Source organism: Anopheles cruzii, chromosome 3, assembly GCF_943734635.1.
Source record: "Anopheles cruzii chromosome 3, idAnoCruzAS_RS32_06, whole genome shotgun sequence".
NCBI lineage: Eukaryota > Metazoa > Arthropoda > Insecta > Diptera > Culicidae > Anopheles > Anopheles cruzii.
In genome coordinates this window covers 6,971,088-6,994,979 of record NC_069145.1, presented here as the reverse complement: position 1 = coordinate 6,994,979, position 23,892 = coordinate 6,971,088, and the positions used below count along the sequence as shown (strand labels likewise).

Genomic DNA, 23,892 nt, shown 5'->3' with positions numbered 1-23,892 from the left:
GTTCTTTGCGGAAATGTGTCAAAAATCGCCAGTTTAAATTCAACATCCATCACGATGACGATGATGAATATTGATTAGCGTTCGGTGGCGAAAGACCGCGGCTCTCGAATTTTAATTATTTTTCCGAAACCATCGATGATTGAAAGTGACCAACCGCGCTCACCAGGTTTCGTCACCATGTTTGCTCGGAACGCAGTCCGGCCCAGCCTCAATCCGCGTCATCCCACTCGAAACCGCCGGGTGGAAATAAATTAATTTTCTCTCGCGATCAAAATTGTGAAACCCGCGCGCAGCGCATCGGATGAATCGTCGGGAAAACCCGGCCTGGCCAGGCGCACTTCGTTCGGGTTCCGGTTGGGAAGGAACCACATCTTATGGCTTAATGGCTCGGCTCGGTGACACTTTTCTCGGCCGTCTCCCGCTAACTGGATCGAATTAGTCGCCGCGTGCTTTGTCATACGACAGAGAAGGGTCGGAGCACGGCCGGTTGGATGTTTGTCACTTCGCTAAAGTTACGCGCAATGAAGGGAATAAAAATTGGCCGCATCCAACGACGACGACGACGAAGCCGCCAGGCGGTCGGGCCGTCGGGCAGCAACACAGTTATGCTCTCCTGTCTGTGGCGTCTGTCCCTTCGAATTTACTCCTCTATTTACTTTTCCGTAAGATTTTATTTATAAATTCTGAATCGTTTTGGCTTTCTCCCTCTCTCACACACACACACACGCAGCCCTCTGTCGTGCGCCGTTTGAGGTTTGTTTTTCTTTTGGGATTTCGGTGGCGTGATTCGGTGACGAAGATCCCGAAGATTTTATGTTGCCTTTTCTTTTCTCCCCGCGACGGCCCAACCTGTCAACCGCCGGTTGGCTGACTGGCTGGCAGGCGTCTGTGGTTTGGTCTGTGATTATTATTATTATTTCACTTCCCTCCGAGAGGCAATTCTCGACACTTTTTTTTCTTCTCTGGAACGAATGGGTCACGTTCAGTCCTGATGTTGACCTTTTGCTCAATGCTTCCACGGCTCGATGATGAACTACGCCGATATGCTCCGGTGTGTCCCTTCAAAGTCACTCGCTCGCGAGAACGCGAACGGCACAGGATTAAATTGAAGCAATTGACAAATGCGATCGTTGATAGATCCTCAAACACAGGTTTCTGGCGCTGGCGCTCAGCAAGAAAAACGACCTAAAATTAGGAAGGGACTCATTTCCTAGAAACACGTATTTGCGTGCGTACGGGCATGAAACCTGATCACACTCAGCGCGCCAAGCATTCGTTTTATTGATCGAACGACGGAAAGTGTGTTTGCGTATGCAAGTGTGTTACTTCATCATCGGATCGTAAACGGGGACGCAGCACGGCCGAATAGGACGCGCTGAAAAAGTGAGAGTAAGCGTTCGGAACATAAAACATAACACACCATCGGATTTGTTACCGAATAAATCAATGTCGTTAACAAGCCGGCGCCCGTTGATGGTCGGCGAGTGTATCGATGGCCAAACAAATGTTCGAAACTCCACCAATGCTGCTGACTTTGACGCTTTAGGGTACGATTTTCCAGTATTCAAGTTCCACCAAACAAATGGAAGACCGTATCGGTGACTGATTTGTCTGCACAAACAGCAGCAGACCAATATCTCTCAATTGCGAACGGAGTGGACGCCTATAAAAGTGTCTTCCGAACGATTTGCTTTAATTGAATTGGCTATCGGCTATTGGCCAAGATCGTCATCGTCTTGGGCGGGCTGTGTCTTCGTCGAAAGGTGGCACCACCGTGAGACAGCGAAAGGTGTAACGATAAAGTTGTTTTATTCTTCGCAAAGCACGGCCCTTTGCTCATCGGTCAATCGTCTGGCAATTTTTCTCGCTTTTGGTCCGGAAAAATCGAGACGTGCGCGGACGAAAATAAAACGGCCGTCGGTGGCGACAGTCCGAAGACGTCCGATGTGTTTGACGATGAAAATCCAACTTTTCCACTGCCACCGGTGCGGATGGTGGCCAATTTTCCCGCGCCAAACAAACCCCCGTACGTGAGATACATCTCGTGGTTCTCGTGATATCGGCGTGGTGCGGCAGTAATCCAGCGGCAACGGGCAAACTTGGCCCTTCCTGTTCGGTGCAATCCCGGGCGTTGCAGCGCCCGGTGCACCGAAGACAGCAGCAGCCGAGCTGAGCGAAACTTCCTTTCGTTCCATTTCGTTCCGGCGCAGCAGGTCCGGGGTTCCATTTTGATTCTGTCCCATTAAAATGATGGCAAACAGCAAGCGGGCCAAGCGGCGCCCGGTCCCACAGGTCCCGGACGGTCCTCGGCACGGCACAGCACCGGGCGGGCGATAACGCAAAACTCGGGACATAAAGTAATATCCTTAGTCCGTGCACCTCCATGCTACGGATGTATTTATTTTCCTGACGGGCTCGTCCCCGGAGGAACGCCAGGATCGACGGCGAACGGTGAAGTCGTTCGAGGCCGGGATTTTCGCACAGCACAGCGCACCGCTAAAAACGGTAAAGTGGACTATAATAGTGCAACGGCGCCCCTGATAGACACAACCCGTTGGCCGTGATAATGTGACGGGTCGGGTTGCTGAGAGCGGGACTACCATTTGTTAATAGGATTTTCTGGAAGACTGTTCTTTTTCCCCTATTGTCTGCGCTCAATTATCCTTGTTTCTGTTGTGATGGAAGAATGTTATTTTATCATAAGTTGTTTTCCGTTTACACGGAGAGCACAAGCCAAGGATTGAACTTTCTTGAATGGTTACATATTTTATCAAACATTCTGATGTAAATTTCAACAGCTCAGGGTTTTTGGAAAAGAACGAAAACTAAGCAAGTGGACACAAACCATCATAGAACCTTCTGCAGAAAGTGCCCCGCGCTCTGCCAACAATTCGATGCCCAAAAGTCAAACATCATCCGTCCAGAGTCCACTGTTCCGCTGTTTGGCTCCATAAAAAAGCACATCTTCAAAGATCGTAAAAATTGCCCAACGGGGAACCCCGCATACACACGTACAAACGACCCCACATCCCTTTTGTGCTGCTGGTAAGGACCGCAATTCGGTGGCCAACAATGGATCCGAGGATTTACGTTGGTAATCCGGTCCGGTCGAAAACGGACGAGAGTGGATTGACTGATAGACCACGCCTGTTTCGGGTGGCGCACTAGGGCACGGCGCGTCTTGTGGGAATATCTCATGTTCCTGAAGGGAGACAGACACACAGATAAGGTCCCGGTTTCCGGTTTGAGGCGTCGGAGAGTGAAAAGTTCCACTCCACGCGATGTGTGTCCTTTCTGCTGGCGTGCGTGTTACTGCAAAAGTAAATCCTTATCCAGAAAGGACAAAAAAAATCGCAAAAACTACAATAGTATGTGTGCCGACTGTAAATAATAGTGCCGGACCCGGAACAGCGCTTTCCTTTCCACAGGTCGTGTAATTAATGGCACATAAATTTCCGGGTTTTTCCCCGGGACCACGAGTCCCGGGGAAAATTGCACCGTACACGGTCCGGCCTTGGAGCTCATAAAGTGTTAAATTTACTCCCATTAGTGAGGTGCCAGCATTTCCCATTACACGGCGGAGGCTTGGCGAAACAACAGGCAATCCAGGCCCGGTCCTCAATTTCTTAATTCCCACGGGGCGCTCTAATGAGTGAATACGCAAGACACGGCAACGGGCAACGGCCAACCGGCCAAAAAACAATTTACTGTAAAATATGCAATCGAAACGAGTGGCGCATTTAGCGCAAGGCAAACAATAAAACACAACCATTGCACGGAAATGCACCACTAAATAGTGTTTGCAAGGAGAACGCGAAAACGCGAATGTGCCGAAATGGAACGGACAGAAAGTTATGCAAATCAGGTGGCAAATCATGCAATTCTTCAAACGACCGGACATGAACCTTTTTCTCGTTTCCCACGAACAGGACGCGAATTTCATGCTGCACGTGAAATAGCTACAAAATGCCGCAATCGAAAAACAAAAAAGAACATCAACATCTTTATGCTTGCAAATGAGGTGCCATAAGTTTTGCTCCACTCATCGAGCGACCTCCCCCCCGAAAAGAGCCTTTTCTAAGTTTGATTATCGGATGAATATGGAGCTGCCCGCTGAGCTATCGCTCCGCATTAGCATGCAATCAATGGCCGGTCCTAATTAGGGTTCGGAGATTTTTTAAAACCCATGCTGGATGAGGCAACGGATTTGAATTTTTTACCCATACCAATGGGATCTTCAATGGCTGCAAACGAGCGAAAGTTCTGCTAGCAAAAATCAAACCTTCTCGGAAACATTTCTTTAATGGCGAAATTTGTTCACACTTCAAATCACACTCCATCTTATTTCAACACATTCCTCTTTTCCTCAATTTTCTTGATTGCGAAAGTTTTATTTATTGCACTGGACCCTAAATAAATCACACCATAAGGTAGCCCCGTGCCGGTGAATATTTAACACGGGCAAAGGATAGAGCGGAAAATGAATCGATCCGATATTATCCAACTTTTTCTCTCATTTCGCAAGTTTCGATGATATTGTTTCGAAAAGCAAACCAAAATCCCACGGGCCAGTTGACGGGCTCCCAGTTTACTGCATGGGGATTTGGTTATGACAAACTGGTGGGTCCTTCTTTTGAGTCCGCCCTTCAGGATTGCCTCTTTCCCGGGCGAACGGCTTTGCATATTGCAGTTTGCGGAGATGGCGCAACGTCAACCCGTTGAGCCGTTGACAAAAAGCCAAACTTACCCGCGGGACCAACACTTCATTACACTCGGTGGCTCCGAGGACCAAAGAATCTGTCGATCCCCCGGTACAGGTGGCTCAAGAAAAGGGTGCCGGGTCCGGGTGTGTCAACTTCGCTGTGCAGCGTTGCAGGCGCAACTGCAGCTCAAATTACTCCGAAGGGATTTCAGAGAAAGAAAACGCCAACAAAGTGCGCGATTGGAACCCCTGGTGCCCTGCCGCAGAAAAGGACACGTCTCCGGGATTGCAATCCGGGGCAGAAGAATTGCTTTGTTGGCAATGGACTATCGGGAGCAATTTGCCGTTTGCGTTTGCACCTGACTCTCGGGTTACGTGTTTCTTTGCAGTGGCACAAAACGAACCTGGACACAAACTGTTAATTAAATCCCTTCTGTGCGATCCCTTTATTAAATTTCGTTTACTTTTCTTTCTCATTTCAGGTAATAAGCGGTCACGATCGACCCGGATGCGGTGTGGTTTGTATTAGCAGGCGGGCGGGAAAGTTATCCTTTTCATCCACAATATGTCGAAGCTTGGAAGAATAGTTTAAAATCCAATACAATCACAAACTATAGAACTAATCATTAAAGGGTCGATCCCTGTACAATCGGGATACTGGTCGATTTTGTGCAATCAATGCGAGCGTCTTTAACAAGGATCTGTAACGAATCAGGATGCACCAGCAGCTTTTAGCGACGGAGAAAACATAGCCCAACGCTAATAGAGCTCTTCCCGGTACCGATGATGGCGTTGCTAATGAGTGTTTAGCAAAAGTTGCCAGCATTGCTGGCGAGCATAATTGAAACAGCTCAGATCCGGAAATCCGGTTGCCTGACCACGGGGAAAATTGGAAAACGGTTGTATTGAACTTTGTTTGTTCTGCTGCCTATTTCTGCTTATGATGAGTGATCGTTTTTATTTCGATAACTTTAGTCAGCCCTTAAGTTTACCGTCCATCAACAGAGGGAGTACATTGACTGTTTATTGATCGTTGTTCCTCAACAAAACCAAATCCGTTTATAACAAATAATGGAAGTGCATTCTTCGCACCCACACAGGAACGGAGCACGAGTTCCCGAGTGTGTAATCCATTTGGATTAACTTCTGCCACTCACGTTAAGACCGCCAAGAAGCGCATCGCCGATCACGAGGTTAACGCGGCTTAAGTAGCAGACATTATTAGTTTGGCTCGGGGGTTTCGGTTTAATGCTCTAACGCAAGAGGGCCGCAACAGAAGACACGACCCCGGCCCTCCCACCCACTTTGTGCGTGTGCATTGGCATTGAAGTGTTCTTTCTCTATTGTAAATCCTATGCTGTGTAAAGGATGGCAACAGAGCAGCGAGAACGACGATCATGAACTCATAAACGCACTTCATCTCTCGCACATTCGCCGACAGAGAGATAGAGACCGTATTCGTGGTCTGTTAAAAAATATCGTGACTTTTATGTTGTTTTAAAATATATTAGTTTATTCATGAACATCAATTTGTCCTTTTTAAAGTAATCCCCATTAGATATAATACATTTGCGCCAGCGATGTAATACATTCACTTCTCGAAGCACTTCAATAAAAAAATTTGTGGTGTTTTGTTAACTAGAAAGTCAAACATAACGCCACAATAACGTCAAAAGTCGAAAATAAAATATATGCAACCCGTTGAAATTCAAAAGTCGCGATGCTTTTTGAACAGACCACGTATGCCTTTTCTGAGATAAGGTCCTCGGTCGCGCTCTCTCACGCGATGTTTCTCTCTCGGGCGTTCTCTCACTTTTTTTTGGCTCTCTGGTTTTCGTTCTCTCTCTCATTTGCTGGCATCCTTTTCTCTGGGATTTTTCATGCAGCCAAATTCAGTTTTTGCGTAGAGCTCGATTCGAACAGTTCGACGAGTTTTCGTCGCGAGCCGCGCGTCGTCTAATTAATTAGCAAAAAAGGATTAAACGCTTGCAAAGTACTTTCATCGGGAGTGATTAACACGTGCCAAAACGGGGGCCACATTTCGGCAGCAAGTCTGGTTGTGTGGCGCACGGTTGATCACGCAGCACACGACGTGTAGAGAAAAAGAGGAATCCCGTTTGTGAGAAAAACCTGTGTGCGATCATGTGGTTAGTGGAAAATTCACCCATTCCGTGGTTCCGGTGATCTGTTCAATGTTCGTAGCGATGCTAAGTACCTAGTACTGAAAGTACCGATCTGATGCAAAAAGTGCGAATGCGAATTGAACAGTTTTCACACACAGGAAAATTCAGATTTACTCTCCACACAGCCGGCACTTGAAGAATCGAACCAAAGTAGGCCGGAAATAGAAAACGATAGCACAAGTTAATTGATCATTGCCTTCCGTAATCGGCGCCTGTTTCTCCCGAGTGCGTGGCCTCGTTCGATCATAGTTCACGTATGGTGTTCTTCGTTCCGTACGTGATTCCGTGCTGAAGGCGTGCTTTGGGAGTGCGAGTAGAGTTTGAGAAGCAGAAAAAAAACAAGTTTCGCACGAAATCTTTCCCTTGCTCCAGATGCCGTTCAAAAAGTTTCAATTAATAGTATAGAAACTGTTTACTACCCGTTGAGTCACGTTAGTGAAGTTAGTTCCCGTTAGTCATCCACCGTGACGAGTGACTCATTTGAAAGTTGTTCTTATCCCGGCACATGCTTGGGTGACATTTTATGTCCAATTTATCAACATTTTTATATGAAGCACAACGTACGAATTCTCCGGTTTCCTTCTACCGCCAAACAGTTTTCTGGCATGAAATACTCTCATCTATCGATGGTTTTCTTATTTGGCCGGCACGATAAAATCAACATGCTAACCGGTAACGGCTGTCCTACCTCAAAGTGTTTTCCTTTTCCATTCGCCATTCGCCTAGACCGAACATAATTATAAATCACAGCCAGTGGAGTGAAGCCAAAGAAAAAAAATACCCCAGCCTTGTTTCAAATGAACGATTTGTGCGACAAAGGCCGGCCGGCGGCAGCGGCTCGTTCGTGTTTTGCGTTAAAAGCCACTCCCGTGTTCGGCCAATAAATATGCCAAACATTCTAGCTTATAAACGCACGGCGACCACACGGAACATTGTAAAAAGATTTGCCAAAAACGTCGGAACTGTACAAACGCACGCACCCGTCGGTTATCGAACGGGCTAAAGAAAGCGAGACAGAACCCCAAGACAGAGACGGCGGCGGCACATTGCTGCTTATGCTGCTTTTTATGCGTTGCCCTTTGTCACTTGCGCAACTCGCTCGCTGTGTGTGACGCGCGCGTGGTGCGTAGAGCGCAACGCACGCATAAAAACTGACAAACGACGACGGTTTATGCTTCCGTTAGGGAGTGTAAGTGAGTGAAAGGAGGAAAAAAGAATGTATCTCTCTTTTCGGCGCAGCAAGCATTTGATGACAATCCGTCGTCGAGTTCCCCCTTCGTTTTTTTTTCGTGTGAAGAGTCCTTGGCCGGGGCAGGTTTAGGGCAGAAATCGTGGGCCAGCTGACGGTGACGCTACTCTGGTGCGTGCAACGCACACCGATGAACGGTGAACAATGACTTGCAGCCTGCTTCGGGCTCGGGCTCTCCCCCTTTAAATTGTTCCTTACTTTTGCTGTGCAATGAAACTGCATCTAAATCCGTTACCCTGGCAACAACCCATGTAGGGAGGGGTCCTTCGTCCTACGGGGCGCCGTGTAATCACTGTGTGTTGACAGTGTGGATGTGTTAGTAAAGCAAACACACGTTCGTCCTGTCTGTTTCAACGTGTGCGTGCGCGTGTCAGTGCGTGCCGTTAATGGAAAATGCGAGGAGTGCTTTGCGATCCAAATCATGATGATGCCTTTTCAAGAGACTTACATTATCACCATTGCGCAAATGATTAAAAATAGTTTCTTTTAAAGTTTATTACTAGTGACTACTAGTGAAGTGGGAATGTGTTAAATTTGCGCACGTGCTCGAAGCTAGTCCCGAAGGTGTGGAATATGTGGATGTGCCTAAGAAAGAGTTAAGTTCCATCAAACGACGAAAATTGACACCGAGAGTTGTGCGGGATCCGGTTCTTTTTTTTGGGGGGGTCCCGTCGAAAATATAATGTTTCAACACTGAAGTAACAGCAGCAACATGGCCACTGCGCACCACCACGTGATCGGCGCGGAAGCGCAACTTCCGTCTCAACATTGCACCGCAGGAAACCAGCAGCACAATGGCGCCAAGCAAAACGCTTCTTCTGTGTACGTATTATATTCAATTCTCTGGGTAAAATATGCTTGCCCCGTCGACGGGTACGAGAAGAAAAGGGGCCAATCCCCCTGCGAAACGGACCATCTTACATTTATGGCTCATCAAACAACGCGTCAATCGCAGTTCGCGTCCATAAAGGGGCGCACCCATATTTTTATGGCGCTTTGGAGCGCCAGAATCGGCCACTCGCTTTGAGCGATCGATCTCAGAAATGAAACATAAAAAATATGAAGTTAAAAAAGCATGAGCAGTCTGTCTTCGTCGCGCACGCATGGGGGATGGGTTTCAAAATGCGTGACCTGATGCGGCGCCCCGGCCAACAATAAGGTTCAGTTCGGTTCGGTTCGACGAGATTCAATCGATCGATTTTTTTTACTTATTGACTGCATACTAAAACTGCAAACAAGCAAGGACTACACAACTGCAACAAGCAGAAAACCGCTGGGGGACGAGGGTAAACATCAATCAACCACAATCAAACGACGGAGTGAGGCGCGTTCCCGTTGGCAAATGGGGTAAATAGTTACGACAGAACCCACACGGCAAGCCCCACAGAAGAAAGAGAACGGAGTAGGAAGTGAACCCAAAGGGCACTGCTGAAAGGCCACTGCCACCAACGGCGGCATCGGTGGTTGACCATCTGGCAGATTAGTTTGCGACTCTCCCTCTGTGGCTTATTAACTGTCTGCTATTCTGTGGGCTAACACATGACGACGGTCAAGCAAACGACTGTGGGACGACACGTGGGGGTCCGAACATCAATAAACATACTCCACAGAAAGAGAGCCAGCACTTCATTTGCAGTAATAATTTGAGCAAAAGTGGCCCTCGGATCGATTTGTGGTCGATCGTGTCAAACAATCGAGAACACATTTATAGAAATTCAAGGACCTTCTGAGTTTCCATATTTTTTATGGTCGTTCGAGGCGTTAAACGTTACAACTTAAGACCCGCCCGGTCCTTATCTGCAATCAGTGCACTCCACAGTTCGTTGGCAAATTAATTGCTTTTCGATGCTATTTTGCTTTCGTATTATTTTCGCATATCAACACACGATTTCGCACCGATATGTACATTGTTTTACTCCTTTTTTCACCACGAGATCGATACGCGAGAGTTTCCTCTGGCACACACAAAAAACAACCCCGAACCGCGGCCACATTATGCTGTGCAGCATAAAAAGAGGCAATTTAAAAATAATCATACTTTGGATGGTTTCCTTTTTTCTCTCTGTCTGTTTTTCCCGCTTTGCATATCATCAGCTCCCATTTTGCCCGTTCCTCGGTTCAACGGTATCCCGGAAAATGGGAAAAACAATAAAATGTGGCATGTGGCAAGTTGTGGAATGCGGAATGCACCACCGTGTATCGCATATCACGTGGCGCCGAAGGACTCATTTTTCTACTGCAATAAAACAGTTCAAATAGTATTGCCATTGTTTTCACCAGGATCTCGGTCTGTAACGATCAGTTTCCGCGCTGATGGCGCCCAAGGACGTGCCAGGCACAGGAGAACCACGCGGTAACCACCGAACGCTCTGCTCGGCCACGCGCAATAATAGCTCCAAAACGTGGAGCCATTATTTTGCATAATAATCTGTGGGATTTTTCTTTTTGTTCCTTCCATCCCTATCCGTTACCATGCGGATCCGAGATACGGAGTACGGAGCATTCCAAACGAACAATTTTATTTCCCTCTCGAATCGATGCTGCTCGAATTCTTTCGCACAGTCAGTCGCAGAAAAAAGAGATTGGCGAAACTTTGCCCATTTTGCACAGACTTTTTCTTACACCCCATTGCATGCTCAGCAGCACGAGATGGAGACAGACGCAGAGCTCCGGGTCCGGCTCCGGGTAGGTCGATGCTAGAATTCTAACTTCTCTCTTGGCGTCAAAGTGTCCACCCATTTTCTTGGGAGAATTGCCCTCGCTGCCATTGGCGTGTATCGGCCGGCGCCGTCTTGGAGCCATCATCAGCTGTCACTGCCCTTCGTCGCACGCCGTCCGGTTGGTCCGCCCGCCGCTTCCAAGACCATTTGCGTCAGTAGACCTCCCCCGGCGTCGCCGGTACCACCGCTGTCACCAGCAGCCACGGTACTACCACCCATGATCTTTCGCCCTCAAGACGCACGTCTTTGCCGTGTCCGTCCTAGAACAACTTAGAATAGAGGACGTCTCGGCGCGCGCTGGTCGGAAGACGAAACCTCGGTGGCGACAAGTTGACGATGGCAAGGGGCGACGCGCCAGCGCCAGCCGGAATGGAAATAGAAACCGGGAATCGAAAGCCATTTCCACGCGGAAATGGCGTGGCCATTTTCTGTTTTCCACCTTTCGCGCTGTGTGCGCGAAACGTGGGGAAATAAAAGCAAATCGCGCGCGGGTCGCCGTCGGCCGCGCGAGTTGTGAAAGATTTAATTGAATCCGTGTCGCGATTCACGACGTGCTTCATGGCGGCACTTGGCCCATTCTGCGGCTGGATTTGTGCCGAAGACTTCTTCGGTCCACTTCAGTCCCTTCGCATTCCATCGGGGTTTAAGGTGGACGGTGTTCCATTTAGAGGGGCATTAAAAGTTACTAGATCTGTGCGGTTGAGTGTGTAGAGAATTGTGGAAGAGTTTGACATTAAATAAGTAAAATGGGAGAAGTTTTCCTCAAATACTTCCTCCATCCTCAGGTGACTTCATTATGGTGCTCCCATAAAAACCTGATGGTTAATGGTGAATTTTTATTAGCAAAACTATTGGTTATATGGGCAAATAAAACGGGGCGATACTCGGTACTCAGTCCAAACCATAACGCGGATTGTTTAGGAACGTCTCAACCATGGCTCGGAATTAAATCACGGCCATTTTGCACGGCAGTCCGTCGGAAACTATCAAATTAGCAACATCCTTAAAATTAACAAATTTTCCATGCTTACAAATAAGCCCCCGTAAGAAGATAAATATCACTTTCTTATCGTCCTCGGAAAGCTGAAACCGCAACGTCTGACAAGGGATCACTATCGGCGCGCCGTATGCTCGTTCAGTTGCCTGTTCCCTGAAAATCGATACCACTTCTTACGCAAACTTTAATACATTTCGAACGAACTTTAATTACTTTCGCCACGTCCGAGACATTGGAATTCCTTATCACGGGCCCGCTGGAATTATGCTCCCCCCGCTAAGCCCCGTGTAACGGTAGACAGGAAGATACACAAGTGCGACTGCTCGCCGTATGATCTGCATCGCAAAGTGTGCGACACCGAAGCCCTAGTAGTGACGGGTCCGAGGAGAGTACCTCAAAGGAGGATCAACTTTCTTGGACGGTGAAGCCGCGCGCACGCATTGGGCGAAAGCATTCAAGGAATGCGCGTTTGAAGAACTAATTTTGCCCTGGGTGGGAAGTTGCCAAACGATGGGGGGGGGACATTTCTTTAAAGAAAATATTTGCGAAGCACACGGAACGGCAATCCAAATGACGCTCTTTAAACGTCTTCATATCGTCCACGAAGCTGCCAGGTTTCCAGGTACCTTCTCACGACAAGCGCCATTTGAAACAATGGCAGTGCTTTTAATCATAAAATCGAACCGAATACGTTGCCGTAGTGGAAAACTCGAAGACTTTATTCTCAAAGCACTTCGCAGCGGATGAGAGCACCTCCTTATCAACGATGCTCTTCATCAGACACACACTTCAGGGGTTGTTCATGTGCGAATGGGTTTTTGAATTAAATCGCCACATTTCGGAGCACAGTAAGGATCGGCCCGTCCGTACGCGATGTGTGCGCCATTTGCTTTGCCATCACCGTGGGGCGGATGGTTATAACCCCGGCAACCGTTTCCAATAAATTACGACGAAACCCCGGGTTGCGTTGCTGCTGCATGCGAATCCAGCTGCAGCTCCGATGCAGCAAACCGACGTTGTCCATAATCCTAGGCCACTTGCGTGTGTGTGTGTGTCAAGAGAAGTTCTGGGCGCCTAGTCCGGAACCCCGCTTACATCGTCGCGTAGCTACACAACACAACAGTCTCCTCGAAGAGCACCGGGGCGCGCTGTTTCGCAATTATCGTAAATTTCAACTTCACGCAAAATGCACTTTTCACCACGCCGGGGGCGCGCGCGCTCTCGGTCGACGGCAAAGTTTGTAAGTTTTTGTAATTCAAGTTTCGTCGAATGAACATCACGCCCCCCCGTGTCCGCATGGTTCTCCCCGCCACGTTCCGGGGATTGGCGAAATTGGATAACACAGAAGCGCTCAAGAACAGACCCGGCCAGTGGATGTAACAAATTGCCTTGCGAAGTCGTTTATTCGGGAGCCTGTGTAGGTTCGGTGTCTGGAGTGGCTGACGCGAGACGACTCTGAGCACGTGTGTCCATTCTGGGGAGGTGTGGCACGCACTTCCGGTCCGACCAATATTGGGTCGCCACCGGTAGTAACACCGGTAAATCAGGTTGATTAATTCAACAAACTCTTCATTTTCTCGCCACTCGGGCGCCGGAGGAACATCCGGTGGCAACTCGGAGGAAGAAGTTCCAGTAGAAATCGATTTCAACACAAATTGGGTTGCGTCGGGTTATTTGCATAACACACAGCACAGGTTCCGGTGTGGCGCAGGCCGATGGCCTCACTCACCAGGGACATTCTCATTTGTGTAACGCGTCATAGTTCTTGACACGAAACAAACGCCTGCAATCAGACTCGGGCCTTTCGAATCGGTAATCGGGAATGTCCAGTGTGTTGTTACAAGTCTTGCAGAAAGGCCGAAAGGCTCGCTAGAGCGCCTGCAGGCTATGCAGCCCGCTCAACACACGGGTAACTGGCCTACAATGTTCGCCTTTGTTTTCCCCGTACTGATTGCGCCCATTCGTCCGAAATTTACAATTCCTCGTTCGCCCGGGACAGCTCCTTTGGAGTTCCAAACAACTCGATCATCCCGAGTCGGCCAAAGAAAGTCATGGCGTGGCGCTGTGTTGATGCGCGCGATAGGAAGCCAGCGGATCAACATCCGCTCCCCAGTGCCCGGGACAGTGCCTCGCGGGAGGTGGTGGTACTCGAAAGACAAACACCGAAATTCAATCATATTCCCGACCCGGGTCGGGTTGTTTTTTAGTGTTTCGTTTTTTTCGCCCTCTCGCCGTGTCTGTTGGCCGACAGACTGCCATGTCACGGTTCCTTGCTGGCTTGTGGCACCATCGCTCGCCGCCGCGGTCCCAGTCAGCCAATTTCGCAATCTGCAATATTTCATCTCGCGCTACTCGCGAGCTCGGAATGGAGGAAGTTTACATGCGACGGCGGCGGTGGCGGCGGCGACGGGAACACGCTGCACACCACAAACAACACGTCCATCATGCGAACGTGTGGCGAGTAAGCGAAATAAATGTTTCTACTCGTTCTTTTTGTGCCATTCTGAAGGATGCCTCTCAAGCATCCTGGTGGAAGGAATGAATTGCCTGTTTTTGTTTTTAAACGATGGAAACACTTCCGGTTGGGACCGTCCGTCGGAGTGGTAACTCATCTGTGCTGGCCTGAAGACTGGCCCCCAAAAGTCATAGTACCGGCGCGACAAGATCAACGCATTACGTGTACCCGGGAAGGTTTTAAATCTTAATTAGGACCACGGCTCCTGCTGGGAGCAAAATAATCAAAAAGCCCCAAACAAGTTTAAAATAACCCTAACATCGTCCCGGGATCATTCAGAAGTGGATTAAAGGCCTAAATACTGACATGTCTCTTACCAGGAAGCGCAAGGGACGGCACATGGTGAGTCACTGCCACCGAGCTTATCGTCGTTCCGTTCAACAAATCATGTTTAAAGTCGCAGCTCCCTAATCCCACAGGTTGGTCCCTTCTAGTTGCGCCCCAGGCGCTCAACAGAAGCCCGAGGGAGGAAAATTAAATCAATTTTCCACACTTACCCAAGCAGACCAATGGCAAATCTGTCGGAATCCTTGGCCCCGGCGCCCCCAGCGGGAATTGATGTCTCATTTTTCATCGACGGCAATATTCCTTAGAGTTTTCTGTGCCCCCCAACAGAAGGTCCTGCAACTGTTGCATGTCGCTTCGCAAAACGGAAGCCGCCACCCATTGTTCCGGCGAGTTTGTTGAATCAAACACAAACCATCGCTTGGCCCTCTCAAAGGATTACAAATTGAATCGGAACCGACCGAAATGGGGCGACCGACCAGGAGAGAAAGGCCAACGCTACGGCCCCTTTGTCCCAAAAAAGTCTCAATCCTCCCCCGGGGCGGATTTTCGAGTATCGGAAGGGTCGCAAACACCAAACAAACACTGCAAATTGGCGGATCCCTATTGGTGGATTAATACGTCACTTCATGGACAGCGTAAACCACTCACCACGTCACGGGGAGGAGATGTTTTCGGTCGGCGTCCTCGGCGTTTGTCGGCGATAATGAATCCGCGAGCGGCACGTGACCCTCACCAGGCACGTGCCCGTTTGTAAATGGGAGCGATGTCATAAATTATTCATTCCCCCAAAACGGCTGTTGGGATTTGCTCTTGCCGTTGGGACCACGCTAACTTGCCGGAAAAAACCGCTTCTAAGCATCTCTTGTTTCTCCGTGTTCTTACAGGTGCGGGCCATGGAGCAACGACTGTGTGACTGGCCCAAGTCACAGAACTTAACTGGGTCGTCACCGTCACCGAACAGCAGCAACCCGGCCGCGTCACTGCAGGCCGCTGCCGTCGGAGCGCCAGGAGGAGCAGGGGGTCTCGGAACCGCCGGCGAGTCCAACGGTACCGATCCGGTGAAGATCAGTCAGCTCGAGTCGGCCATCGAGGAGCAGAAGCAGCTGCGCCTGCAGGACGCCCGGCAGGTTGGGGCGAAGGCGGCCAAAATCAAGGAGTGGGTCACGAACAAGCTGCGCGAGCTCGAGGAACAGAACCAGCTGTTGCGCGAGCAGAACATCAAGTGCAACCAGCAGCTGGAGCTGCTGCGGAACCACATCGCGACCTCGCAGAGCACCCGCCACAGCAGCGCCGCCGCCCAGCCGGTCCGCACGAGCCTTAGCCTGGACGTGCAGGACGTGAAGCGGCGCAGCGGCCGACGGCGCAGCGAATCGCTCGATCCTCCCGAACACCGGTCACTCCAGACGAGCGGCTCCGCATCCGGCTCGCACCATCACCCGCACCAGCATCACCACCATCACCACCACCATCACCATCGACGCAACCTTTCGATGGAACCGCAGGAACTGGCGCGAGACCTGGCGGCCGCCGTCGATGGCCTGCACCTGGTACCGCTCAACCACCAGCAACCGCACCAGCAACAGCAGTCCCAGTCGGGGCTGGCCCAACCACAATCCTCGAACCACCACCACCACCAGCATCATCCACCACACCACCAGCATCCGGCACCACCGCCGCCCGGTGCCGCCGTTGGTGTTAGCCCGGGCTCGGACGTGGACGCGGTGCACGACTACGCCGAGATCTATACGCCGTCGCGCGAAAAGGCCCCGGTCTGGCTGAAGGGTCTGCCGAGCGGCGGCTCCAGTACGACCACCTCCGACTCGGTGGCCGACCTGGGAACGCCGCGGCCACCGACACCTCCGCTGCACCGGTTTCCGAGCTGGGAAGCGAAGATCTACCAGGTCGCCAACGACGGTCTGGCCGGCGCCGGCAACGGAGCGGCGGGCGACGAGAACGAACCCCAGGACCAGGAGTCCGGCTCCGGCATGACGTCCAGCGTGGGCGGGCCACCCAACTCGCGCTCCCAAACCGTGTCCGGGGGCTACTGTGATATCAGCGTACCGGTGTACGCGACCGTGAAGGGAGTAAGTAACGAGCCTGGGCCTGGGTTCTGGGTTCAGTTTGCTAACCTCAACCCTTCCCTTTTGCAGCGTGCGTCGCAAATCCGATCGATGCCGTTCACGGGTGACTCCAGCGATGATAGCAGCGACGGCGAGGAGGGCCACGGGGCCGCACTGACCTGTGCCACCTCGACGCACAACTCGCACAACTCCACCAGCACGGACAACACGGAAACGAGCACGTCCGGCAGTGCCTCTAGTCCTTCGAAGAGCCTCAAAACCTCGTCTAGTCTCAGCCCGGCCAAGCGGTCCGGCTCCGAAAGTCCAAAGAACAAAGGGCGTGGTAAGTGGCCGCGCGGCACCCAGCTAACACAATCCTATGGTGGCCTATCGGTGGCCTTCCACGTGGCTACGAGCTGCTAATTGCGCTAACATTTCATTCATTCTACTCATCGCGAATTAATTTGATTTATATTTTTTTGTTTTGTTGGATTATCATTTTGTTTTTTACCATTTTTTCTTTATTTTCACCTCACGCTTCTGTTGCGCGATTGCGACGTTAACACTAACCACACACACGAACACACAAACACACGCCCCTCGGGACATGGCTTGGGATTGGCAGTAATGTCGCAACTGTCGTTTGAATCAGGCCTCTCGGACGACTACGCCATCCCACCGGACGCGGTCTCGGCGGTCGACACGACCTGCATGGACGCGTCGATGCCATCGCTGCTAATGCGCACCTCGTACGCCGACTCGCCGAACAAGAAGATGGAAACGCTCGAGAAGGTCGGCCACCTGGCGAAGCTGGGCGGTAAGCTGAAGACGTGGCGCAAGCGGTGGTTTGTGCTGAAGAACGGATCGCTGACCTACTGGAAGAGCCAGCACGATGTCGCCCGGAAACCGCAGGGTCAGATCGCGCTCGACGAGGCGTGCCGCATCAACCGGGCCGACGGGGCGTCCACGTTCGAGATCGACACGGGCAAGAAGGTGTACTATCTGACGGCCGACTCGAACGCCACGATGGACGACTGGATCCGGGTTCTGCAGAACGTGCAGCGGAGGAACGCCACGAAGCTGCTGCTCAGCCGGGACGACCAGAAACCGACGGTGCAGGGTTGGGTGACCAAGGTGAAGAACGGACACGCGAAGAAGTGCTGGTGTGTGCTGTTGGGCAAAATGTTCCTCTACTTCAAAGCACCGGGCGAAACGGTAGGTTACGATCGGCACGACGTTCTTCATCTTTCGCTTCACTAACGGTGTCGACTGGACTCTTTCAGAACCCTCTCGGGCAGATCAACATGCGGGACGCGCGAGTGGAAGAGGTAGAGCACGTGTCGGACTCCGACTCGGAAGAACGGGAAGATCCCGCCCAAAGCCAAGCCCGCCTCACGGTGGCGATCTACCCTCAGCACCAGGGATTGGTAAGAATGGTGATCCCTCCCAAAACGCACCGATTCCGCCCATCAAACGCCCTTTTTCTTTTGCTTGCCACAGGGTCCAACGTATCTGATACTGCCGGGAAAACAGGAACGGGACAACTGGTTGTACCACCTGACGGTGGTTTCTGGCGGAGGGCCCAACGCTGGCACGCAGTACGAACAGTTGATTCAGAAGCTGATGGAAACCGACGGCGATCCCAGTTAGTACTAGCGGCACCTTAGAAGCCTCCGTTTGCCTCGACCTAATCCTTATTTGCCCGTTTTTTTTTTTTGGCAGATTGCGTTCTGTGGCGACATCCGATCCTGCTCCACACCAAGGACAACATTACCTCGCCTCTCACTTCCCTACATTCCGAAACACTGCAGGCGGAAGCAATCAAACTGTTCAAGGTACACCTGGGGAAGCCACTTCTTACGCTTCTAGCTTAACCTCCAACTCGTGTTTGCATTGCAGAGCTGCCAGTTGTTTCTGTCGGTGGCCGTCAACCAGCCGGGCATCGATTATCATGTGGTGCTGGCCCAGAACGCCCTCCAGCAGTGTCTGGACATGGCCGAGCTTCAGTCGGAACTGATCTGTGCGCTAATCAAGCAAACGTCCCGCCATACCGGCCAGAAGCTGGGTGTAGGTGTCCAGGTAAACAAGAAACTGGCCAAACCCGCTCGTGTAAGTTTGTCTCAAGGGCGCTTCTATGTGCTTCTTATTCTCTATCTTCTTTCTCGTTTAACTAACTTTACGTTTAATGGTCCTCGATTTTACTCTTCGTTAGTTTTCCGTTCAACCCGCCGTTTTGTTGAACCTTTCTTCACACATTTTCTTTTTCTGGACTGTTCCATAGTTCCCATTTGTGTGGTCTTTCACGTTAGCGTGTTTTTTCGTTAGAGTGATTGCTCGTTTCTTACGGCATCTAATCATATTGCTTCGAGTTCGAATCAGTATGAAGCGGATTACTTCACACCATCTCCTCCCTGGATTGGCTATTTCACTAAATTCTTTGTCGTTTGTTCGTATCTTAGTGCGAAACGCTAGTTTGTACGTTGCGCATAGTTTGTTTTCTAATCACTTCGTGTAGTTCTTCATGACCCAGCCATACCAGCTTGTTACTAGCAAGAACTAAACGAAGCTCTCGTGATATGTGGAGTTAGTTTTAAGTTACAAAATTAATACACCCTCTAGAACCACCTTTTTGGCCATCAACCCATCAATTCCGTAGTGCCGAGTGATACACATACTGGTTAAGTTTCTCTCCCAACCTAGACCTGATTTGATTCCCTTTCAGTTTTACCATTACTTTTATCGCTAGCAGCAAAAGAAATAAAACGAAACCCTTAGCTAATGGCCAGCAATCATTACACGAGTCTGGGGATTCACTGGAAGTCATAAATAATTATATTCTCTTCTTCACTATGTCCACCGTGTGTGAGCTTTCGATTTTTGCATCTTCTAGCAGAAAGTTTGCAGAAAGTTCTCTTAATCCTTTTGAATGTTGGCTTACACTCTTTGAATGCAGACATTTTTCGGTTCGTTTTCGTTTCGGTTACGCTCCATGTTTTCCCAAACTAATGCTTGCTCAATGTTTCGAAGTAGTTTGAAATTCACTTCATCGATCAATATCGGCTACATGTTGTTTAACTTTTTTTTTTACTTCGATTAAACTTCAAATTGCCTGTTCTGAACGAAAATGCTATTGTTTGTTCTAATGCTTCAACATTTTCATCAAGACGTTTTCTATTTAAATTTTTATCTTATGTTCAAAGTTACTTTCCTGTTGCCTTCCTTGTATTACCTTTTTTAACAATTCGTGTTGTTATTCTTAAGCATGTTTTGAGTTAGTTTCACATATCTTTCATCCGCAATCAGCTTCATCCATTTGCATCAAACCCTTCTTTTTGTTTAGAACAATGTTTAGAGCAGCAATAGACAGAGCTAGCTGTGTAACTGTAGGTGTAGGAATAATTCAAATGAATCATAGTCGGTTACATTTCATTAATCGATTGTTTTTATCTCTCTTTCTCTCGTTTTATTTTTCGATTTCATTTGGTTGTATCGACACCATCGGATTCTATTTCCTGCGCACACACATCCTCGTTCTGCGATTTGCGTGTGATATGTACCTTTCCACCAACAAATTGTGTCCTACTTTTTCCATTCCGCCGTAACCTTACCTTGGTTTTTGTTTTACGTTTTTCCTCCACGTCCGCCACGGATTGGGTTTGGCTCTATTTTCCACTGTTTCCCGTGCAATTTCTTCTCCTCTCTGTAGCAACTACTGCTTTGCGCAACCCAGAGTTTGTTCACTTGCGATACGCAGCAGGGCAGCGTTGCCCAAGCGAATGGGAGCTCACCCACTTCCATTCAGGTAGGAAATGTTGTATTTGAGGTTTTATGGTTTCCGTTTTGGTTTGAATTTTGTTTTCCTCGGTTTTCTCTTTCGGTTTGATGTTGGATGGCCTTTGATTTCTGCTTGATTTTTTTTGTGTTGTTTGTCCTCTCACTGATTTGGTTACGTTATTTTTGTAGCAAAATCCTACACGCCGATTTACTTTTCCATTTGTTTTTTTCCAATTTCGCCTTTTCGAATATTTTCCCTTTTGCTACTACCAACAAATGTACGAATCAAGTTTAGTTTCTGCACATTTTGGTTTCACAGCTACATTGGTTCCAATGGCTACATTTTATCGCTTAATCTACACCACATTACACTTTTGCGCATTATGGTGCTTCAAATTGCGTTTCAAAAACCTGCTGCAGCATCCTCATCCATTACCATCATCGTTGACGGAACGCATCCGTACCGACCGCGGTGCTTTAAGGACCTTCCGTTTCGAATGTATCAGTTCGGCTTACTGTTTCTTGTTCCACAATTACTTTACCGTACAGTGTGTGTGCCAATTCGATAGTTTTAAGCTTAGCTTGCTCCAACACAGTGGCCAGTACCAGCGTGCTAACAAACCTGCACGGTTTACACACAAGCTACACACACCAATAACTTACCATTGTGCCGTTTCTAGTTTGGTTTTATGGTTTTGTTGGAATCGTATTTGGTACTGTTTTGGCAATTTATTGATCGCTTAATATTACAGTTTGATTGGTTTATCGATGATCATGCTAGTAATGAAGATTTCGAAGACGTATCGGACTTGATTCTGGCTGAATTGCAAAACAAAAACGTGTTCAAAATTGTCATCGTATACGTCTTCGAAAATTCTTCGCTAAATTGTCAGCGTTTCTAGTCGGTACACTTTAATTATTGTGTTCTCTCTCTCACCAAACTCGCGATCGCAGGCTCCAATCGTACCCCCGATCGACTGCAAATCAAATCCACCAACCTACACCTTCATCCAGGGATGGCAGTTGCTTGCACTGGCCGTGTCACTGTTTGTGCCGAAAAATAGTCGGTAAGTCGTTTGGCCTAGTTTGACGCATTGCGCCACCGGAATCGCCGTATTAATCATTTTCCTTTCCTTTCAGTCTCCTTTGGTACTTGAAGCTACACCTTTCGCGCAACGCAGACTCCAAAACCGAGTGCGGTAAGTACGCGGCGTACTGCGAGCGGGCCCTCGAGCGCACAATGCAAAACGGTGGCCGCGAAACGAAGCCGTCGCGCATGGAGGTGCTCTCGATACTGCTTAAGAACCCGTACCACCACTCACTGCCGCACGCCATACCGGTGCACATGATGAACGCCACCTATCAGGTGGTATCGTTCGATGGTTCCACCACGATCGAGGAGTTCCACTGTACGCTGGCGCAAGAGATCGGTTGCCGCGATTCGGCTAACGGTTTCACGCTCTTCAGTGACGATCCGATCGAGAAGGAGCTCGAGCACTACCTGGACCCGCAGGCTAAGGTAAGCTCATCCACGAAAATGTAGAATGGGCCGAAATCATGCCGATATCTCTCGATTGCAGCTCTGCGATGTCATCTCGAAGTGGGAAACGGCACTGCGTGAGAAGGGCTCGGGAAAGTTCGAAAACTCGCGCGTTATACAGCTGACGTACAAAAATCGCCTGTACTGGAAGCATGCCGCGAAGCTGGAGACGGAAAAGGAGCGGTTGCTGTTCTGCTATCAAATCAACCTGCAGGGTAAGAGCATGACTGTGTGTGGCCAAACCGGGAAGGGTTATTAATTTTTTCACACCCTCATTCCAGTGGTGCAAGGACGCTTTCCTCTGTCGCGCGATCTAGCGCTGGAACTGGCCTCTCTAATGGCGCAGATCGATATGGGAGACTTTTCATTGGACAAATCGAAAACCACTTCCCTGCAGGCGCTGGACAAATTCTATCCCTACCGCTACCGCGATGCGCTCAACCAGGAAGGTCTGAAGGAGCTGCAGGATCTCCTGTCGGTCAAATGGACCCTGCTCCGGAGTCGCTCGGTGCTAGACTGTGTGCGAATTTATCTGACGTGCGCCCGCAAATGGCCGTTCTTCGGGGCGGCACTCTTCCAAGCGAAACCACGTCACTCGGATCAGGCGATGGCCTGGTTGGCCGTTTCGGAGGACGCCCTCAGTGTGCTGGAGCTGTCGTCGATGGCGACGATCGCCCGTTACCCGTACAGCACGGTGATGACGTTCGGTGGGTGTCAGGACGATTTCATGCTGGTCGTCAGTGCCGAAGACACCCTGCAGTCGGTCAGCAACGAGCAGAAGCTTCTGTTCGCGATGAGCAAACCGAAAATCCTCGAAATTACACTCCTCATAGCGGACTACATGAATGCCCTCGGGCACACCCTGCCCGGGACGCCCCAGATGAACACGCTGACCCGCAATGGCAGCCATCGAAGCATCCGGTAGGGAAACTTCCCATCACACATACTATGTTAGCGTAACGTTTTGAATTCCGCTTCTGCGCGTGCGCTTCTGCTTTGCATTGCAGTCAACTTTTGTTTTCTTCGTTTGATTCATTTCTCCATTTTCATTTCCCATTTTGTGTGTTTCTCAATTCGCAGGTCCCGCGCCATGCCCGGCTCGCTGACGGGGACGCCCGCCCACAACACGCTAAACTCCCACGCCACCCACGCCAACAACACGCTCACCTCACACTCGCACACCCTCAATTCGCACGTCAGCCACACGCTCAGCTCGCACGGCCAGCCCGACATTCTGAAAAGCACTCCGGACCATCAGCGGTTAAAGTGAACGATCGATCGACCGGGCCGGTCGGTTCGGCTGTAGGATTTTTTCTTCTGAGTTCCGGTACCACTTGGCAGCCGCCACCTGGCCGCCGCCTCCCATTATCAGGCTCCAATATATCCCTGCTACAGAGCTTATGCTTACATATTCTAGGTTATTGTCCACTTTCGGTCGTTACTTATCAGACTCATCGTTATCAGAAATTAAGTAGGGCGTTTTTCTTCTAGTTAACGGACAAATATCACTCGATTTAAGCGGACCCATCATCACCGTGATTAAATTAAGACGACAGTCGTGTAGTCCCACGAGGACATTTTCGTTCTAGTACAGCTAATAGCATGTTGGTTCTTTACTTTTACTCGATTTCATAGGCGATATTCACTACAAATGCCATGAGATGAGATGTGTGTGTGCGCGTTCATGTGTGTAAATTGACTTTTTTTATTCCCATCACCGACAAGGAGAGTATTGTGTATTGTGAGACAACAAACCACAGGTTGCAAGGCGGGACATTGTATAGACAAAAGAGTATCATTTAAATAAGTTTACCGTGTAAGCGTGCTACTAAAACATTCCTCTAACTATCCGAAAGAACGTAAA

General features: G+C 49.6%; 1 protein-coding gene across 1 annotated transcript in view; it reads left to right on the top strand.

The window, feature by feature from the left end:
• LOC128275265 (uncharacterized protein CG43867) overlaps positions 1 to 23,298 on the top strand; it is a 104,230-nt gene extending 80,932 nt beyond the window's left edge. The window contains exons 4-16 of the mRNA XM_053013710.1: positions 15,539 to 16,738; positions 16,805 to 17,057; positions 17,340 to 17,929; positions 17,998 to 18,141; positions 18,215 to 18,359; positions 18,437 to 18,549; positions 18,614 to 18,823; positions 20,421 to 20,516; positions 21,443 to 21,555; positions 21,629 to 22,007; positions 22,069 to 22,243; positions 22,310 to 22,949; positions 23,109 to 23,298. Of these exons, the coding sequence (XP_052869670.1) occupies positions 15,539 to 16,738; positions 16,805 to 17,057; positions 17,340 to 17,929; positions 17,998 to 18,141; positions 18,215 to 18,359; positions 18,437 to 18,549; positions 18,614 to 18,823; positions 20,421 to 20,516; positions 21,443 to 21,555; positions 21,629 to 22,007; positions 22,069 to 22,243; positions 22,310 to 22,949; positions 23,109 to 23,298 (4,248 nt within the window). The remainder of the gene's footprint in view (positions 1 to 15,538; positions 16,739 to 16,804; positions 17,058 to 17,339; positions 17,930 to 17,997; positions 18,142 to 18,214; positions 18,360 to 18,436; positions 18,550 to 18,613; positions 18,824 to 20,420; positions 20,517 to 21,442; positions 21,556 to 21,628; positions 22,008 to 22,068; positions 22,244 to 22,309; positions 22,950 to 23,108) is intronic.
• Positions 23,299 to 23,892: the final 594 nt, after the last annotated feature.